General features: G+C 30.5%; 1 protein-coding gene across 1 annotated transcript in view; it reads right to left on the reverse strand.

The window, feature by feature from the left end:
- The window catches only part of LOC106468134 (cytosolic purine 5'-nucleotidase-like), a 41,133-nt gene extending 24,972 nt beyond the window's left edge, over nucleotides 1–16,161 (reverse strand). The window contains exons 1-5 of the mRNA XM_022396441.1: nucleotides 16,011–16,161; nucleotides 10,361–10,501; nucleotides 9,347–9,420; nucleotides 8,808–8,925; nucleotides 2,417–2,512 (exon numbers count right to left, since the gene is read on the reverse strand). Of these exons, the coding sequence (XP_022252149.1) occupies nucleotides 2,417–2,512; nucleotides 8,808–8,925; nucleotides 9,347–9,420; nucleotides 10,361–10,473 (401 nt within the window). The 5' untranslated portion in view covers nucleotides 10,474–10,501; nucleotides 16,011–16,161. The remainder of the gene's footprint in view (nucleotides 1–2,416; nucleotides 2,513–8,807; nucleotides 8,926–9,346; nucleotides 9,421–10,360; nucleotides 10,502–16,010) is intronic.
- Between the last annotated feature and the right edge of the window lie 691 nt (nucleotides 16,162–16,852).

Genomic DNA, 16,852 nt, shown 5'->3' on the forward strand with positions numbered 1-16,852 from the left:
CTAAAAAACATTTACTGTTATTTAGTTTGGTTCAAAACCTACAAAATCTTCATTGCCTTCACTGTAATTTATTTTCTTATTATTTAGGAAGCATTATAAATAGTTATGTTTTTAAAAGAAAAAAACTACTATTGTTATAAATAACACATTCAATGGAACTAAACTATGCATGCCTATTTAAATATATTTATACATGGCTTGTGTATATCGTATATATACATATATATTATTCATACCTTCGGTGTATAAGACGCAAGCAGATTTTGACATCAAATTTTGGGGTAAAAAAGTGCATCTTATACACCGAAAAATACGGTACTGAATTATAAAGAGCAAATTCTGGTACTTAAGCTTTTGGCTTGTAGCTGATAAATTTTAGGAGGGAAAGATAAAAGGATACTATTATAGGAGATTCTTTAGTACAGCACATGGAGTAAACAGGAATAAAAAGAGGTTTTGCTTCCCAGGGGCAAGGGTGGAGGATACAACTGATAGAGCAAATGATATAGTAAAGGGTGTTAGTATTGATACAGTGTTTGTAGTGCACATAAGATCTAATGATGTAGGGAAGGGTAGATAACGGGTTAATTGTTAAGTACAAGGTATTAATGAAGACATTCAAAGAAAAGCGTCACAATAACTTAATTCTGTCAGAGATACTTCGAAGACCTAACTTTGGGAATGAAATTATAAGTATATCATTAAGGCTGAATACTAAGCTTAGGGTAATAAGCAAGGAATAGGAGGTTGACTGGTTGGGTTTATGGGATCAATTCAATGTGAGAAAATGGAGCTTTTTGGAATGGATGGTTTACATTTAAGTAGGGTAGGGGCTGGCTTTTTTGCAAGAGCTATTTACCCTACTGTAAGAGAAAATGTAAACTAGGATTAGACAGTGGAGAGGGCCAGAATAATGAAGAAAACATAAGATGTAGAGAGAGGTATAATGTAGGTACAACAGTACTTTTAAATAACTAAGTTGGCTCGCAAAGGATAATATTAAATAAAAGCATTATAAATATAAGAAGTTTAAGTTCACTGCAAAGATGAGAGATTTGGAGGATTATAGAAGATCAAGAGAGTTGGTCGAAAGAAATTAGGAAGTCAAAAGAACTATATGAAAAGGTTGGCCAAAAATGTTAAAAATAATTTAAAATTTCTTCAAATACATTAAGGGTAAGCAAGTATTAGGATGGGAATACAGTTTTTAGGGGCAATACCAGAAGGCTAATATCTGATGACTATGGGATGGGTGGGTCAAAAATAATTCTTACTTTTTCTTAAATTTTTGTTAATAAAGATTAAGCAATACTCCTCAACCTGAATGATTGCTAGATGAAAAAAAAAAGAAAGAAAAAGATCACATAAATTCTGATCTTAAGAAAATACTGAGAAGTTTAAAGAATGATTAAAGTACTTGGATAATAGTATTCCAAGGGTTTTGAAAGAGGTTAAGGATTGGATATGCGAGCTACTTGCTTGTATTTTTTTTAAGTTCTTGAATAGTAGGCAGGTACCAGAAGATTGGAAGTTGGCTAATGTTACCTCTCTTTTCAAGGAAGGTGATGAAAATTGTTCCAGTAATTATAGACCTATTTATCTTATATCACTGGTGGGAAAAGTTTTGAAAGTTTGATTAAAAATATTTTGCAAAGTCATTTAACAAAGTTTAAAATTTTATTGGATAGTCAGCATGGTTTCACTAGGGTAAAATCTTACCTTACTAATCTTTTGAGATTCTTTGTAAAGGTTACTGCTTATGTAGTGGAGGATACAAGTGTGGATGTGATGTATCAGAAAGCATTTGACAAGGTGCAACATAAAAAGCTTGCTAGAAAAATTATCGGATAGAAAACTGGCTAGGTGGAAGAAAGCAGAGAGTTGTTATAAATGGAGTTTAGTCAAATTGGTTTAATATCACAAGTGGGGTACTTCACAGTTCAATGAGAATGGTAGGACTTGAGGACACAAATATATAAATTTTGGCAGAGAAGAAGTCATCTTCATTAAAGCAGTTATATTTTTCTAACAGAGTGGTTGACCTTGGAAGAAATCATCTTTAGCTAAGACAGCTATATTTTTCTAACAGGCTGGTTGACCTCTAGAACAAGTTGTCTTTGAATGTAGTTAATTTAAAGAAAAACATCAGAAATATTTGAATGATAGGGGGCTGTCTTTGAAGTTCTTAGATGGTCCTTTAACACAACCAGAAAAATTACTATCATAAAAGATACATTATGCAGCTTAGAAAACATCAGAAATATTTGAATGATAGGCTTTGAAGTTCTTAGATGGTCCTTTAACACAACCAGAAAAATTACTATCATAAAAGATACATTATGCAGTTTATCATTACTACTGGTACTGCACATTTTTCAAAATTAGAATTTAAACATACAAAAAAATAACCACTTACGTTTTCAAAAACTTGAAACCATGAACACACACTAAAATGTTACCATAAGCATCAACTTTGAGTAGATTCCCATATAATGTGTCAAACCAAAGCCCTCTGAAACAAATGTTATCATAAGTCAATTAATGAATATACCTTACTACTGTTAAAGTTGCTTTAAAAGTCTACCACAATAAATATGGAATAAAGTGTCTAACAAATAAGTCTGCTTAATAAGAGATTTCAACAAATATTAGTAAGTTCAGAACACTACTAACATTGTGCTTAACATGTGTTAACCCTTAAGTTATTCAATCAAAATATATGTGATGATTACTATAGAGCAGCACTCAATTTAAAAATGTGATATGTTCTTTAACAATGAATATTATTATAAAGTTCCTTATCAGAATTAAAAGTGAAGTTGTCCTGAATAATTTTAAAATAACAAAGCAAACACTACTGTCCAAGGGCACTTGCTTATAGGTCAAAAGAGGCACTTCCTCCCCTGGAACACTAAACAATTTTTTTTAATGAAAAATAAAACTTTACAAGTATACAGAAATGAAGAAGTATGTCATAGCATGAAGTTCAAGGTTTAATGCTGTGGAGACTAAATAAAAATAATCCTTAAAAAAACACATTTGTTTCTATTTTAAAGTACATACTGGTTTTTTTTTTAAGGAGGCCCTTAGGGTTTTTTTTGGCTGATCCTTGGTTCTGTCCGAACTTCATAGTTTTAGTCCACATCATCAGTGATAACAATAGTGTTAGTTGACATGTATGTTCTACATAAATACAACTATGATAACACTTCTGTACAATGTATTCAAACACTAATCAAGTCACAGAAAATAAAAAAGGACAAGTACAGCAGTCTAACTGAAGTCTTCTGAAGCAGACAATTGTTCTTTTTTTTTATACTTCTTAAGAACATTTTCATAGATGTATGTGTACAAGGATGAGAACAGCAAATGAAACTTTTGGATGGTTCTGGGTCCCAGACTGGTCTATAATGCTTTCACTCTGTTGCATTTTAAACAATTCTTAATATTAAAATTATTTACAGCAAGTAAACACTGGACTTTTGTCAGTTTAACTAATGTTCCAATAACCATAGTTAAATACCAGTTGAAATAAAAACTGGTCATTTCATGAATTATTTAGGCAGATACTAAATACAAGGTATTTATGATTGCAATGATTAGACCAATTAAGTACAATTAGTCATTTCATGAATTATTGAGGTGGTACAAATTGGTTTCCACTAGGACAAATTACTGACCAATCATTTACTAACTGAGTCCTTTAAAAGGCCAATATGGAATATTATGCATGTATATGCACAAACCTCAGCCAATACTTTTTTTTTCAATTCTTATTCTATCCATCAATAACATTCTGGTCTTTCCCTGTGAAAAATCACAAGCCCAACATTTGAATACTTTATTCATTTTCTTGAAAGAAAAAGTATACAAAATGATAAGTACTGATTAATTTCTTGTGTGCCTTTAAGTTCCTTAGTCCTTTGATTAGGAGATTGAAAGGAATTTTGGAATCCATGATACTTAATATGTTTGTAATTTGTAACAAAAATCCCTTAGTTATAGAAAACAATTTTGTCATATACTTACTCTGCCCAACTTTCATTGGATCAAGTCTACCTCTATTCAATTTTAGCTTATTCTAAATTATTTCACACATAAAAATAATGTCCAATGAAAGAAAACCATCTATCCTATGTAATTCTAAACAACTGTTGAAAGTGCATACCATTAAGATGTATAACAAAAGATTTAAAGCCTACCTCTATGCTGACACTTTTTGATCATCCACCATTGCACTTTAAGGATTTTGTGCATTTCCAAGGTGTTAAGATAACTCTGGCTTCAAAAGATATATCGTGATTGATCAGCTGTCTGTCACTCAGCCAGTTAAAAGAAGTCTCACTTATCAATTACAGTTTAGAACAAAAGTCAAAGCAGACAAGGCAATCCTGGATCTAAACTATTAGCACTATTTTGTCTATAGACCCAGCACCCACACCCTTATAATTTTATTTTTTCTTTTGCAACAAATTGTGTGATTGGCCAATTTTATAATAGAAATGCCAGTCAATTCTTATCACTGATGAAACTAAAGACCTAACTGGGATACCAGTTAAACAGAATGATGGTGATTAGGATTGTATAGACAGATGTTACAGCCCACCTGGTTACTCTCTAATTGACTCAGTCAGAATTCTCTTAGGTAAAAAAAAGGAGAAAAATCTATTTACCCAATACTTTAGGTTTGTAACGGAAAAAAGAAGAGCAAATAAAAAAAAATCTCCATATATATATATAACATGCTTTAAAGTAACTATAAACAATATGTCACACTGAAAAGTAGCCTTGGATTAAAATAATGTAATGTTTCCATCCTTAGCAAAGTTAACAAAAAAAAACAACAGCAAGTTAGATACTAATCAACTTCCTACAGTGAAACTAAAACTTTACACCACCATCATATTAGAATTAACCTGAGCTTCTGTAACTATACAACTAAAATTCGTATTTTAAAATCTACCAACATAAAACTACATTTCACCTTGATATGATGTTAAAAATATTTTTAAAATACAGTTTAACGAGATTTTGTTCATTTCAGTTAATTTGCTATTTCTTAATTTACTAAAATTTCAAACCAGTTCTTTAACTATTACACAGAAATCAACTGTTAAACGTCATGTTAAATGTCATGTTAAGTGTCATAACATTTAGTGAAATTCATTTCAAAAGTACCTACAATGAAGTACTTTTTCATGACAGCTGTAAAATTCATTTTTCAAGAATCAAAACTAGAAAGTTACCAAAGAAACTAAGGTGCCATCTTTGCCTGCTGCTGATTCATTCCCTGAGGTGACACCTGTCAACCATAAGGAACTATTCAAGAAATATCATCAAACAGACAAGTATCTACAACAATGAGGCCATGTCTGACAGAAGTTTGAAACAATCCATGAAAAAGTTAAAGAAAAGAAAATTTTCAATTTGAAACCATAAAAATCTGTCACAAATATTATAATTTCTTGCTTACAATTCACTCCTTTCCTACAGCTGTGTGATATTTAAATATCTTCAGCTTATAAACTATAATGAATAGATTCTAGGTAGACAACTAATGGGTAAAACTTCCAGTAAAAAATAAATAAATATCATCCATAACAATGTTGTATATATTTTTTTATAATAATACTTCAATTTATATTTAATTATCATTCAGTTTAGGTAAGCACCATATCAAAGTTAACTATTCTTCAAATTTTAGGTAAGCCTACATTCAATTTAATTATTATTCAAAGTTTAGGTAAACACCACATCCAAGAATTAGACAAATAAAAAGCTTAGGCAATGTCCATGTTTTACAGTTTAAAATTTTCTGTCATCCTTTGACTTCCATGAGAAAAGTTTAGGCTTCATTAAACTGTTAAAGTGAACACAATGGAAAGAAACAGAAATATGTACGCACAAAGTAATTGGAAAAAGAAACATTGCATAGTCAATCGCAAAGTATTTTTAAGAACGTAAGTTATATATTCAGTCTGCTCAGTTATTATTTGCTTCTAATAGTACTCTAGTTTGGATCATGCACCAAATCATAGCATAATTATCAGTGTAATCAATGTGATAAAATATTTTTCAACCACTACAACAATTTTTCAATAGTTATATGTGATTTGTATGCAAGAAATTATAAGGTATCCATAAATTACACCCTTACAGCAGTGACATATCAGCCTCAGTGGTGTAGGTACTTGTACACACAAAATCAATTTTGCTAATAGGGAATGTTACATATTTTTAAATATTATCAAACACATTACTAATGGAAAAACAAGTTAACCCTTTCACTTCCATAGTATTTCCCAACTGCTAGAAATCAAGTACTATGTTAATGTTATAAATAGTTATATTGCTGAAAACTAAACAAATCATACTTCCTAATGATAAAAGTATTTTGTTTAAATTAAACTATCTAAAAAAAACCTATATCAATTGTAGTTAATGCATACAGGATGAATCTGCACGGTTTCTAAACACACACACTACTAGAGATCCACACTTTCTAACAGTTTGATTTATTCCCCAGAACTGTCTCTGTTTGCACATACTAAAGATGAATCTACATCTTTGGATGTTTCAATATGTTCTCTGTAGTAGCATATTTTATCATATACTAAACAATAGCCTACACATATCAATGTTTTGGTGTGTTTTCTAATATTACAGACAATGTTTTCTTTACAAATAATCTAACAAGTTTGTAAGTCAAGAAGTTGATTTGTTGTTGGTTGACTAATATTTGTTAAATAGCTTACAAAAAATGTAAAGTCAACAAGAATTTACAGCATTAGAAATAACCAAGGAATTCAAGAAGAAAAAGATTATAAAAGCAAATAAGTACTATGAGAATGACACCTTTACCATATGAAAATGTAGCTGGTTGTCATCCAACCCACTGGAAAGTGCAACACTAATATAAAGCCTATAGAAATAACACTATCCCCAGTAGTGATAACATAAGTTCAGTCATGGTTCCCAAAATTGAAATATTGCAAGACAAGCTACAGAAATAAAGTTTTGGCTATCAGGAATACTCCACGAGCAAATGTAGCAAGACTCAAAGTTCAAAAGGAGCTGAAGGCGATAAAAGTTAATGAATCAGAAAAACCAAATCTTTCGACAAGTGATGTTAACCATTTTGGGATATTTTATTTCTGAAATAGATGAGGAAATCTTGACCTTGCTGTAAATACAGCCTTGAACAATGAGAGACACATTAGTATGTAGTGGTTTTTGTAACTGCTTGAAATACTACTACTGAGAAAATAGAAACAGACTGAAAGGTTGAAATGAACAATGGACCATAAATAGTAGAATGAATGATGCTGGAGATGTACTCTTTAACAATGTTTCCAATTTAAAATGGCCATTAACAGAGAGAATAATGATGTCACAGTCAACATAACTTTTATAGTGAGTAAAGTGGAGATTAGTACAAATTTTGGGCTACATCTCAGATAATGGTTCAATGGTCTAGGAAAAAAATCCATCTTTCAGAATTACAATGGTTCCAAACATTCAGAAACATGGTGAAACTACAACTTGACAGTAAAGAGGCCAAAGGTATACTCATAACCATGGCTTAATGTACCCAAAGTTTAAAAGAACATTCTTGATGCCTAAATAAAAACAGTGACCAAAAAAACTTCAAAAGGTGACCAGTAATTGTGAAGAATAATACAAGATATTTTGAATAACATTCCTAAATTATGCACTGATAAACTGAATAGCAGTATGAAAACATGTAATTTGCTGTGCTCAAATGTAGTTTGGTGCATTGTACAATTCAATCACTTGTGTTTTATATTTTCTACGATCATGTTTTGTACCTTTAATTCACCCTCCAATTGCTACCATTTGTATTGTGCTTCCTATATGTACATCACATGTGTTTTCCATAATTATTTCCACTACCATATATCTACGTTTTCAATAGTATTCACACCAATAACAGATAGTTTTTGGTATGATTATCTTATGATGTCACACAATTCTTAGATTTTGGTTGACTGCTTATCATAAAGTGTCCCTATTTTTACATGCTTGTGCTATAATTGGAAAAAGTTCCAGCAAATAATGACTAATTCACTTTGAATTTTATAACTGAGCAGGAAAATGAGAAGTGGTAGATTAAAAAACCTATTTTTTTGCCCCACAACTCAAGTACTAATGTTTTGATAGAACTTTACAATGAAAAAGATCATATCAGAACAAATCTTATTATTTCTGTTACTACTAAGTACATTAGTAACATTAATATAAAGGACAATGGTAGGGAAAGGGTTAATTTATACTGTACGTGTTTAGATAAATAACATGGTACCAAAAACTTTAGAAATATATCTTATAAAGCACGTTATAAATTTAAGTATGAAATACATCCACAAAAATGAGAAAATAGATTAATATTCTGATTATGTTTTGTAATGGTGTGTGCCAATGTTATGCATACATTTAGAAATGTTATCTGATTTTTAACAAAACTTTCATAATGCTTTACAAACAGACAAACTTATGCATATAACAAGGAAACTATGATTCAATTAACATAAAGTTAATTTTTTACCCTTTAAAGTCTTTTACCCTAATAACATTTGATTTCTAGCCATTACATATGAGAAGCTGTAATGATAAAAATTAAGTTATACAAAAAAAAGCTCTGTTGATGAAATAACAATTTAGCAGTTCTGAACTAATTTTTCTCAGTAGTGTGTGCTAAGATGCATTTATGAACATTAACAGATATAACTAAAAATAAATAATTTTTTAACTTATAATTCAAAAAAGAATACATATAGGCCAAATACCGAATAGGAAAAGAAGGATCATATTCAAAATCTTGTATTTCAGGAGGATAACCAATGGAAACGAGTCTGTCCACAACGAGCTTAAAGCCTAAAGCTTCATAACCTGGTGAAACGTATTCTATATCAGGAAAAATATACAAAACTTAGCTTTATCTTCACCCAAGATACTGTTAATATATTATGATACTACCATTGTTTAGAAAGAACAAAACAAAGGAGCACGAAATTGAAGCTCTTCTGTAACAAAAGAATAGTTGCATACATATTTGAAAATGGTTTAAAAAATAATGAAACTTGTAACTCACACTTCATATTAATAAAATGATCAGAGCTTCGAGCAATCTTGTAAAAATATATTGTTCTAAAATCCTATTACACTAAAACTGCTTTTAGGAAATCAGTACAAGTAAACCAACTTTATATTTACTCACCATGTTATCAATATGGTGTCAACAAATGTTCCTTTATATATATATATATATATTATTTTTAGTTTTCATTTGGTAGAAAAAGTATTTATCTGTTGTTACTGTACATACCTGCTAAAGTGTAATCCATATCAAAGCCAAAGAATTTGATTTTTTCCAAACTGAGACTTCTATTCACAAACACCCTACAATAAAAAGTTTGCAATGTACTAAAAAAGAGACAAGATTTATTTTGATCAAAATAATGTAACTGGGAGTTTCTTTCTGAACATGGACAGCTTTACAATATCTAAAAATATTCATTTCAGAATGCTTCAATTTTGTGAAAAAATAATGTCTAACTTAACACCAAAACATATGCAACAAGTTTAAGTTCATAGTATTTGGTTTTAACAAAAAACATACCCAACAAGTTCAGGTTCACAACATTTGGTTTTAACAAAAACATACCCAACAAGTTCAGGTTTGTAAACATTTGCTTCTAGTTACAGCAGTTGAAGCTCAGTTTAAGTTCATAGTATTTGGTTTTAACAAAAAACATACCCAACAAGTTCAGGTTCACAACATTTGGTTTTAACAAAAACATACCCAACGAGTTCAGGTTCACAACATTTGGTTTTAACAAAAACATAGCCAATGAGTTCAGGTTCACAGCATTTGGTTTTAACAAAAACATTGCCAACGAGTTCAGGTTCACAGCATTTGGTTTTAATAAAAACATACCCAACGAGTTCAGGTTCACAGCATTTGGTTTTAATAAAAACATACCCAACGAGTTCAGGTTCACAACATTTGGTTTTAACAAAAACATACCCAACAAGTTCAGGTTTGTAAACATTTGCTTCTAGTTACAGCAGTTGAAGCTCAGTTTAAGTTCAGGTGAAATTCAAATTTGAATGAGCTGCTAAACACCAATAGTAAATTGTGGTTTAATACAATTCTAAATAACTGTTTACCAAATGACAAAACAGTAAATTATTTACATAAGAAATACACTACTCAAGAGAATAGACATACATACCAACTGATTGTGAAAATTGCAGTTACTTTAATTTCAAAGTATTAAACCCATGTCTATCTTGATAACTGACAAGCCTGATTAACAGAAGAAACAGAAACACTTACCTATGGTAAGGTTCTCTATAAAACTTCTTTACTGGAATATTTGGCGAAATCTTACTATTGCCACTTTCTTCTGAATGTCCATTGTGTGCAGCATTATTATCAGTAGGATCCATGGTATAGACTTCCACACGTTGTGAGAATCTGAGATACCAAACAAAAATCCATCATTTATAGTGTTTAGACAGCTGACCATCATGACATCCTATCTAGAACTTCTGTATAACCACTTGTTTTTCTCAAAACAATCACAAATTATCTCAGATACTCTAGTGTTTACTGAGTGAGATTCTGCTAATCAGTTGAATATGTCAACACAAAGACAAATATGCAAGAAATGTTTGCTAAAGATGAAAGAAAACAATTTAGAGTACATTTTACAGAAAAACATAGGAACCCACTTTGGAACAATATTAAGCAACATTACTAGATTAATAAGTAAAAAAGATATTCACAACCACTGGAGATAACTGAGGAGTGAATAAAATAAATCTTAATATACACCTGATCCCTCAAACAAAATGACAATATCTAGTAACAACATATTCAAGTCTCTTATGGAAAATAACATCACATAGATCTACAAAACTTTCCAGGCTGAGAAGAAGCATTAGATTCCCACTGATACATGGGATCATGTACTAACACTCTACACCCAAACAGGCATTGGATAACAATGATATAGGATCAAGTACTAACACTCCTAAACTCTAGTAGACGTTGGTTCCCCATGATACATGATCATGTAATAACACTCTACACCCAAACAGGCATTGGATAACAATGATACAGGATAAATACTAACACTTTTATACTCTAGTAGATGTTGGGTGCCCATGACACAGGATCAAGTACTAACACTCCTATACTCTAGTAGGTGTTGGGTGCCCATGATACATGGGATCATGTACTAACACTCTACACCCAAACAGGCATTGGATAACAATGATACAGGATCAAGTACTAACACTCCTATACTCTAGTAGACGTTGGTTCCCCATGATACATGATCATGTACTAATATTCCTATACTCTAGCAGGTGTTGGGTGCCCCATTATTAGGGTTACAAAACTTGTAATGTCATTAGTCATTCTATATTCAAGAAATCCTATTTTCCTGTCCTAATATGTAATAATATCTTTAGGCTCATTTCTAGGTTGTAAGTCAGGCTAATTTTTCTACTTATTTTTGCTTAAACACTTTTTCATATATAAACATGATAAGATTTCAAAAGGTTAATGTGCAATTGTTCATCAACATAACCGGCAACACACGATCCAAAGGACTTCATACATATACATGTCCTTTCCCCAACATTTGTGCCTATGTTGCCAGGTAGCTTCAAACCCAAGTTAACAAATATGCAAAATCAAGCACAAACAAATAGCACAGCAACTGGTGAACAGTAACTGTATTTTTGCCCAATCAGGCTGCAGTATTTTGATATTATTGCTACTAACCAAAATAAACTTAAGAAACTAACACCATATTCAGACTCAAACCCACTCTAAATTAAAATAACAAATCTGAGAAGCTATTATTAACCTTATGTTTGGTGTATGATATTCATTAAATGTAGGAGAAAAGTGTGTTTACAAAGTTGCTGAAATATACGTGTATAATAATGAGCTGGATATTTCATTCATGAATCTTGAATATATGTAAATGAAATATTCTAATACACAGTAACTATGAGTTTGTGGACTAAAAAATAGTAGATGATTATTCTCAATCTACAGTAGATATCCAATATGTAATTATGTATTGAAGAAATGTATCTTAAGTACATACTGAAATCAGCATTATGAAAGAAGTTACTTTTACCTTGTACTTGCACCCAAAACAAATTTTAGCAATTAATCCTAGTGGCTCAGAATACCGTGGGTCACAAACATTCATTATCAAAAATTTAATAAAAAATTTCTGACGTTCAATCTAAAAAGCTACTTAACCAATCCAACATCAATAATAAATAATAATAATATTTTAACTACATAATGATACACTAAACTGGCAAGTCTCTAATTCAGGAAGCTTACTGGAATTATCAAGTTATACACATTTTCTTGACTTAGTTTACACTAGATATTTACACCTCCTCTACTGACTTAGTCATATGACACCATGTGATAGTTACTCATGTGAACCAAGGACAAAAGTTTTTGTTCCAGGGACATATTCCATGAAGACCTTGAAAAGTTTTACATTATAAACATCTTTGAAGAATGACAACGAGCTTAACTGTTCTAAGTTTGTTTGTGTTCAACATCTATAGTCAGACACTTAGAACAAAAGTTAGCAATGTAATTTATATTTGTTTATTAATATATTATAGTATGGAGCTTATCACATCTTTCAGTGATCAACTTTTAAAAGTATGTGACAAAAAGGCCTCAATTTGAATGTTTATACAACTAGTTGTCTAAATTGGCCTACTTACTAAACCTGTTGTTGTGCATAAAAGTTGGTTTGGATAACAAAAAACAGGTCAACTTGAAATAACTGCATGAAATTATTATTATGTTAATCAATGGACAAGTGCTTCTGAATTTCACAACTTCAGAAGTTCAAGTTTTTGTATTCATAAATGTAAACTATGTTTAGAAAACAATACATTTATCTAAAAATTGAACAAAAATAGTTTATATTTGAAAATTTAAATTATGTATTAAAATCTCTATATGTATAAATGTTTTTAGATTGATTGTGATATTTCAAATGTATTTACACACAATATATACTCCTATTAAAATTACAGAAAACTAAAAGAAAAGCAATGAAACCAAAATATTACAAGCAATTATTATCAACATGATAGAAAACTTGCTTCATGACTTCTGTTTCTTCAGTCACTGTTTGACAGTGAAGAATCATTTTTGAGAATCCATTTTGTAAAAATATTTTTCAGGGAATGCACATGTATATGTTTAACAGTCTGGTTTGTGTACTTATTACATCTCTTCATTCTTAGCAATACAGTTTTGATAAAAGAAATACCACTACTTAACTTAAAAGAAACCCTTCCTCAAGTATAAAACACAAGAAATGCTTGGAAACTAAAAGTTTACTACCATGAAATCAAAAACTATGGTTTATTTCAATTGTTGACATTACATAGAGATACCATATAGAGAATCCATTTTATAAATCATTAGCAACTTGTTCACAAAACAAGCTACCCATACAGATCAGAACTACAAAATAATCAAATGAATAATGTTGATAATTTAATATGCTAATCTAAGTAAGAGTATGCAATATACACAAAACAAAAGCAAAATTGGTGTATAAAAATAGAATGCACAGTTTGGAGGTTATTAGCACAAAGCAACATGGCCATCTACACCAGAATGCACTGTCAGAATAAAAATGATTAAAAACTCTTTCAAGATATATATTATGGGAATTCATAACAACACTTGAAACAAAATATCAATGGCAGTATACTATACTTTGTAGTTTGTCAACTTTCTTTCATGATTATCTTATTCATAAAAATTAACTTTATGAAAGATGACATATCAAAATGAAACTTCCCATAAGCTAAACCAGATCACTCAGAGTCATAACATTAAAATGGTGTGGTTTAAAGACATACATGTACACTTATTTAACCTGATCAATCAGTTATAACATTAAAAATGGTAGGGTTTATAGATGTATATGTAGAACACTCAAACATACTTACTCAACTTCATCTACAAGATCAAAAATTGTGTGATTTATAGATGTACATGAAGAACATGCAAACATACTAAATCAACCTGATCTATAACATTAAAAATGGTAGATTTTATAGATGTATACTTAGAACACTCAAACATACTTACTCAACTTGATCTACAAGATCAAAAATTGTGTAATTTATAGATGTACATGAGGAACATGCAAACATACTAAATCAACCTGATCTATAACATTAAAAATGGTGTTATGGATATACATGTAAAACAAGCTGCCATACTTACTGATATTCAACCTTACGTGTAACACCACACTAGCATCTATTACTAATAGTATTAGCTAGAGCAGTGTTTCTCAACTTTTTTTTTGCTCGTGGCTACCTTTTCAGTTTGATTTATCTCTGTGGCCCCACCCTTCGTAGATGCTGTTACTTAGGCAAAAAGTTGCTTTATTTCCACACTGTTGATTTATAATATATTTATATTATTTTTACAATATTGTATTGTTTTTAAATATTTTGTTTATAACATACTGTTTACTTATACAAGTAAAAAATATTCTATTACTCACTGACATTTTATTGAGTGTGATCCTTGGGCCTGATGAACACTTGAAAGTTTTTGAATGTCCGGTTGCAGTGTGGTCAATGATAAGCGAAGATTACCTATCTTCACAACATGAAGGCGGTTATGTATTTTTGATAGCAAATAAGTCTCCTAACTAAAACCAGATAAGATGTTGGAAAAGCGATAAAATACAACTTTGCCTTCACCTAGAGCTGTGGAAACTTATTAGCTATTTCACTACTTATCCAGAAATAATGTTTGTCACGTTTAAATCTAGCTTGGGCTGTTATATCACTGCTACTCTTGAGAATCAGTCTAAAACATTCACAGATACCAGACAAACATTTTGATTGTTACATTTTGACTTCTGAGCTGTGGGGGATATGGGGAGAAGGGAACCTTTGATTCAATTTTAAATATGTTATTCAGGCAGTGAAGTTTTGGTGGCCCAATCAAAATTTACTGTGGCCCCCTAATTTTCCATTAATCACTTGTGACCCCTTAGAAACATGGCATGGCCAACATTGAGAACTACTGAGCTAGAGCATTAAGGTTAAGAGACATCCATGTATAATATGCAACCAAACAGTTTCCTATTCCTCATTTAAATTACATTATCACCTTATCCAAAATGTAGCTAAAAACAGACTCCAGTACAAATCTCAATAACCATTTGGTCCAGATGAAATGAAAAGTTTGGTATGACCAAAATAAAGTAATTGATATTTGTATACGTTCCATTCAACGTGAGCCGATTTATAGCTGCACATTGAGAAATGGACTGTTACAAACTAGAGATCTATATATTTCTTTTTTAATTGAAGCTTAATATTCAGTGTTTATTTTAAAATAAGCATATACATGTAGAATGTTAAGGCATCATAAAAAATGTTGACTTTAACTTTAATCATGTGTGTTATATGATAAAATTTTAAAATGCAATCAGTTATAATATAACTTTATTTTAAGAGTAAGGCTATGAGAATATTTACCACTATTTACTAACAGTAATACTAGTTATTACCCCGAGTTTTCGATTATCCATAAGGCTTAAACTTAAAACTGTTAAAGTTAAAACATTTAAAGATTAAATTTAAAGTGTAGATTTACATTTAATAAGAATCACCATTACAATTTCCACTCTTCCCTGCCTAGTTACAGTACAAATAATAATTTCAAAGGAACAGTCAAATATGTCACTTTACTACTAGTAGTACTAGTCTCTAGACCTTGTTTAAGTTATACTTTTTGTTTCGACTTTTTTAAGTTTTTAAAAATTAAATACGGCTGGGAGAATGCCAAACAATGTATCTGTACTGTGGTAGTTCCACTTCTAGTTGTAGGTTAATCTGCGTAATCAATATCAGTTTAACAAAGCAAACCATTATATTTTCAAACTTACGTAAGATAATAATTATCGTATATGGTTAAAATAAGAACTTCCTTGACAACGTTCTGACTTTAGTTTAAAATTATCACTTCTCGGTGCAACTTTCAGTTGATCTCCTTTTCGATAAAACGATACGTAATAAACTACTGCAGCCTATTCGATACTGCCCTCTAGAGGCAATATATTGATCACGCTAAAACATCATAATATATTATATACAGGTCGTTTTAAAGGCATAACGGTGATTGAAATTTAAACTTTTCTACACGTTTTAACCAAAAGTAATATTTTGCTTATGATAGGTTACAATGGTATTGCGAACCTGCATATTCAATTAGAATATTATCCAAATTCTTAAAATGAAGCTAGTTTTCCTGGAGTTATTGTAAAATGTCAAACTTCATACATAGTGAAATTGAGAGTTACGTTAACTGAACTGTATGTTCAGAATTAGGTATTACTGTTTCTGACTTGATTGAAATAAAACTTATACTGCATACGTTAACTTCACTAAAAAGCCAATTATAATCAAAATACGTAAGATATAAACTACTTTTTAATATGTTCTGAAATTAATAATGAAGAATTCAAATATTCAATCATTCAGAAAATATACATTCCTGATACTAATTTGATACAACCAAATAGCTTGAACAGTAAATACATCAAACATAATGGCTTACTCATAATCGCAATTTGATAAAGCTACAGCAACCTTAATTTTTGTAGTTAGATTTGATCGCATTTGAAAAGACGCAAAATATTCTTCTGCTCACTCACATTGATGTGTTCATTTCGTGGTTCTAGAATTTCCAGGCGGATATATACCTTTGTACGTATTGTTACGTCTCTGG

This window comes from Limulus polyphemus, unplaced genomic scaffold (assembly GCF_000517525.1).
Source record: "Limulus polyphemus unplaced genomic scaffold, Limulus_polyphemus-2.1.2 Scaffold2885, whole genome shotgun sequence".
Lineage (NCBI taxonomy): Eukaryota > Metazoa > Arthropoda > Merostomata > Xiphosura > Limulidae > Limulus > Limulus polyphemus.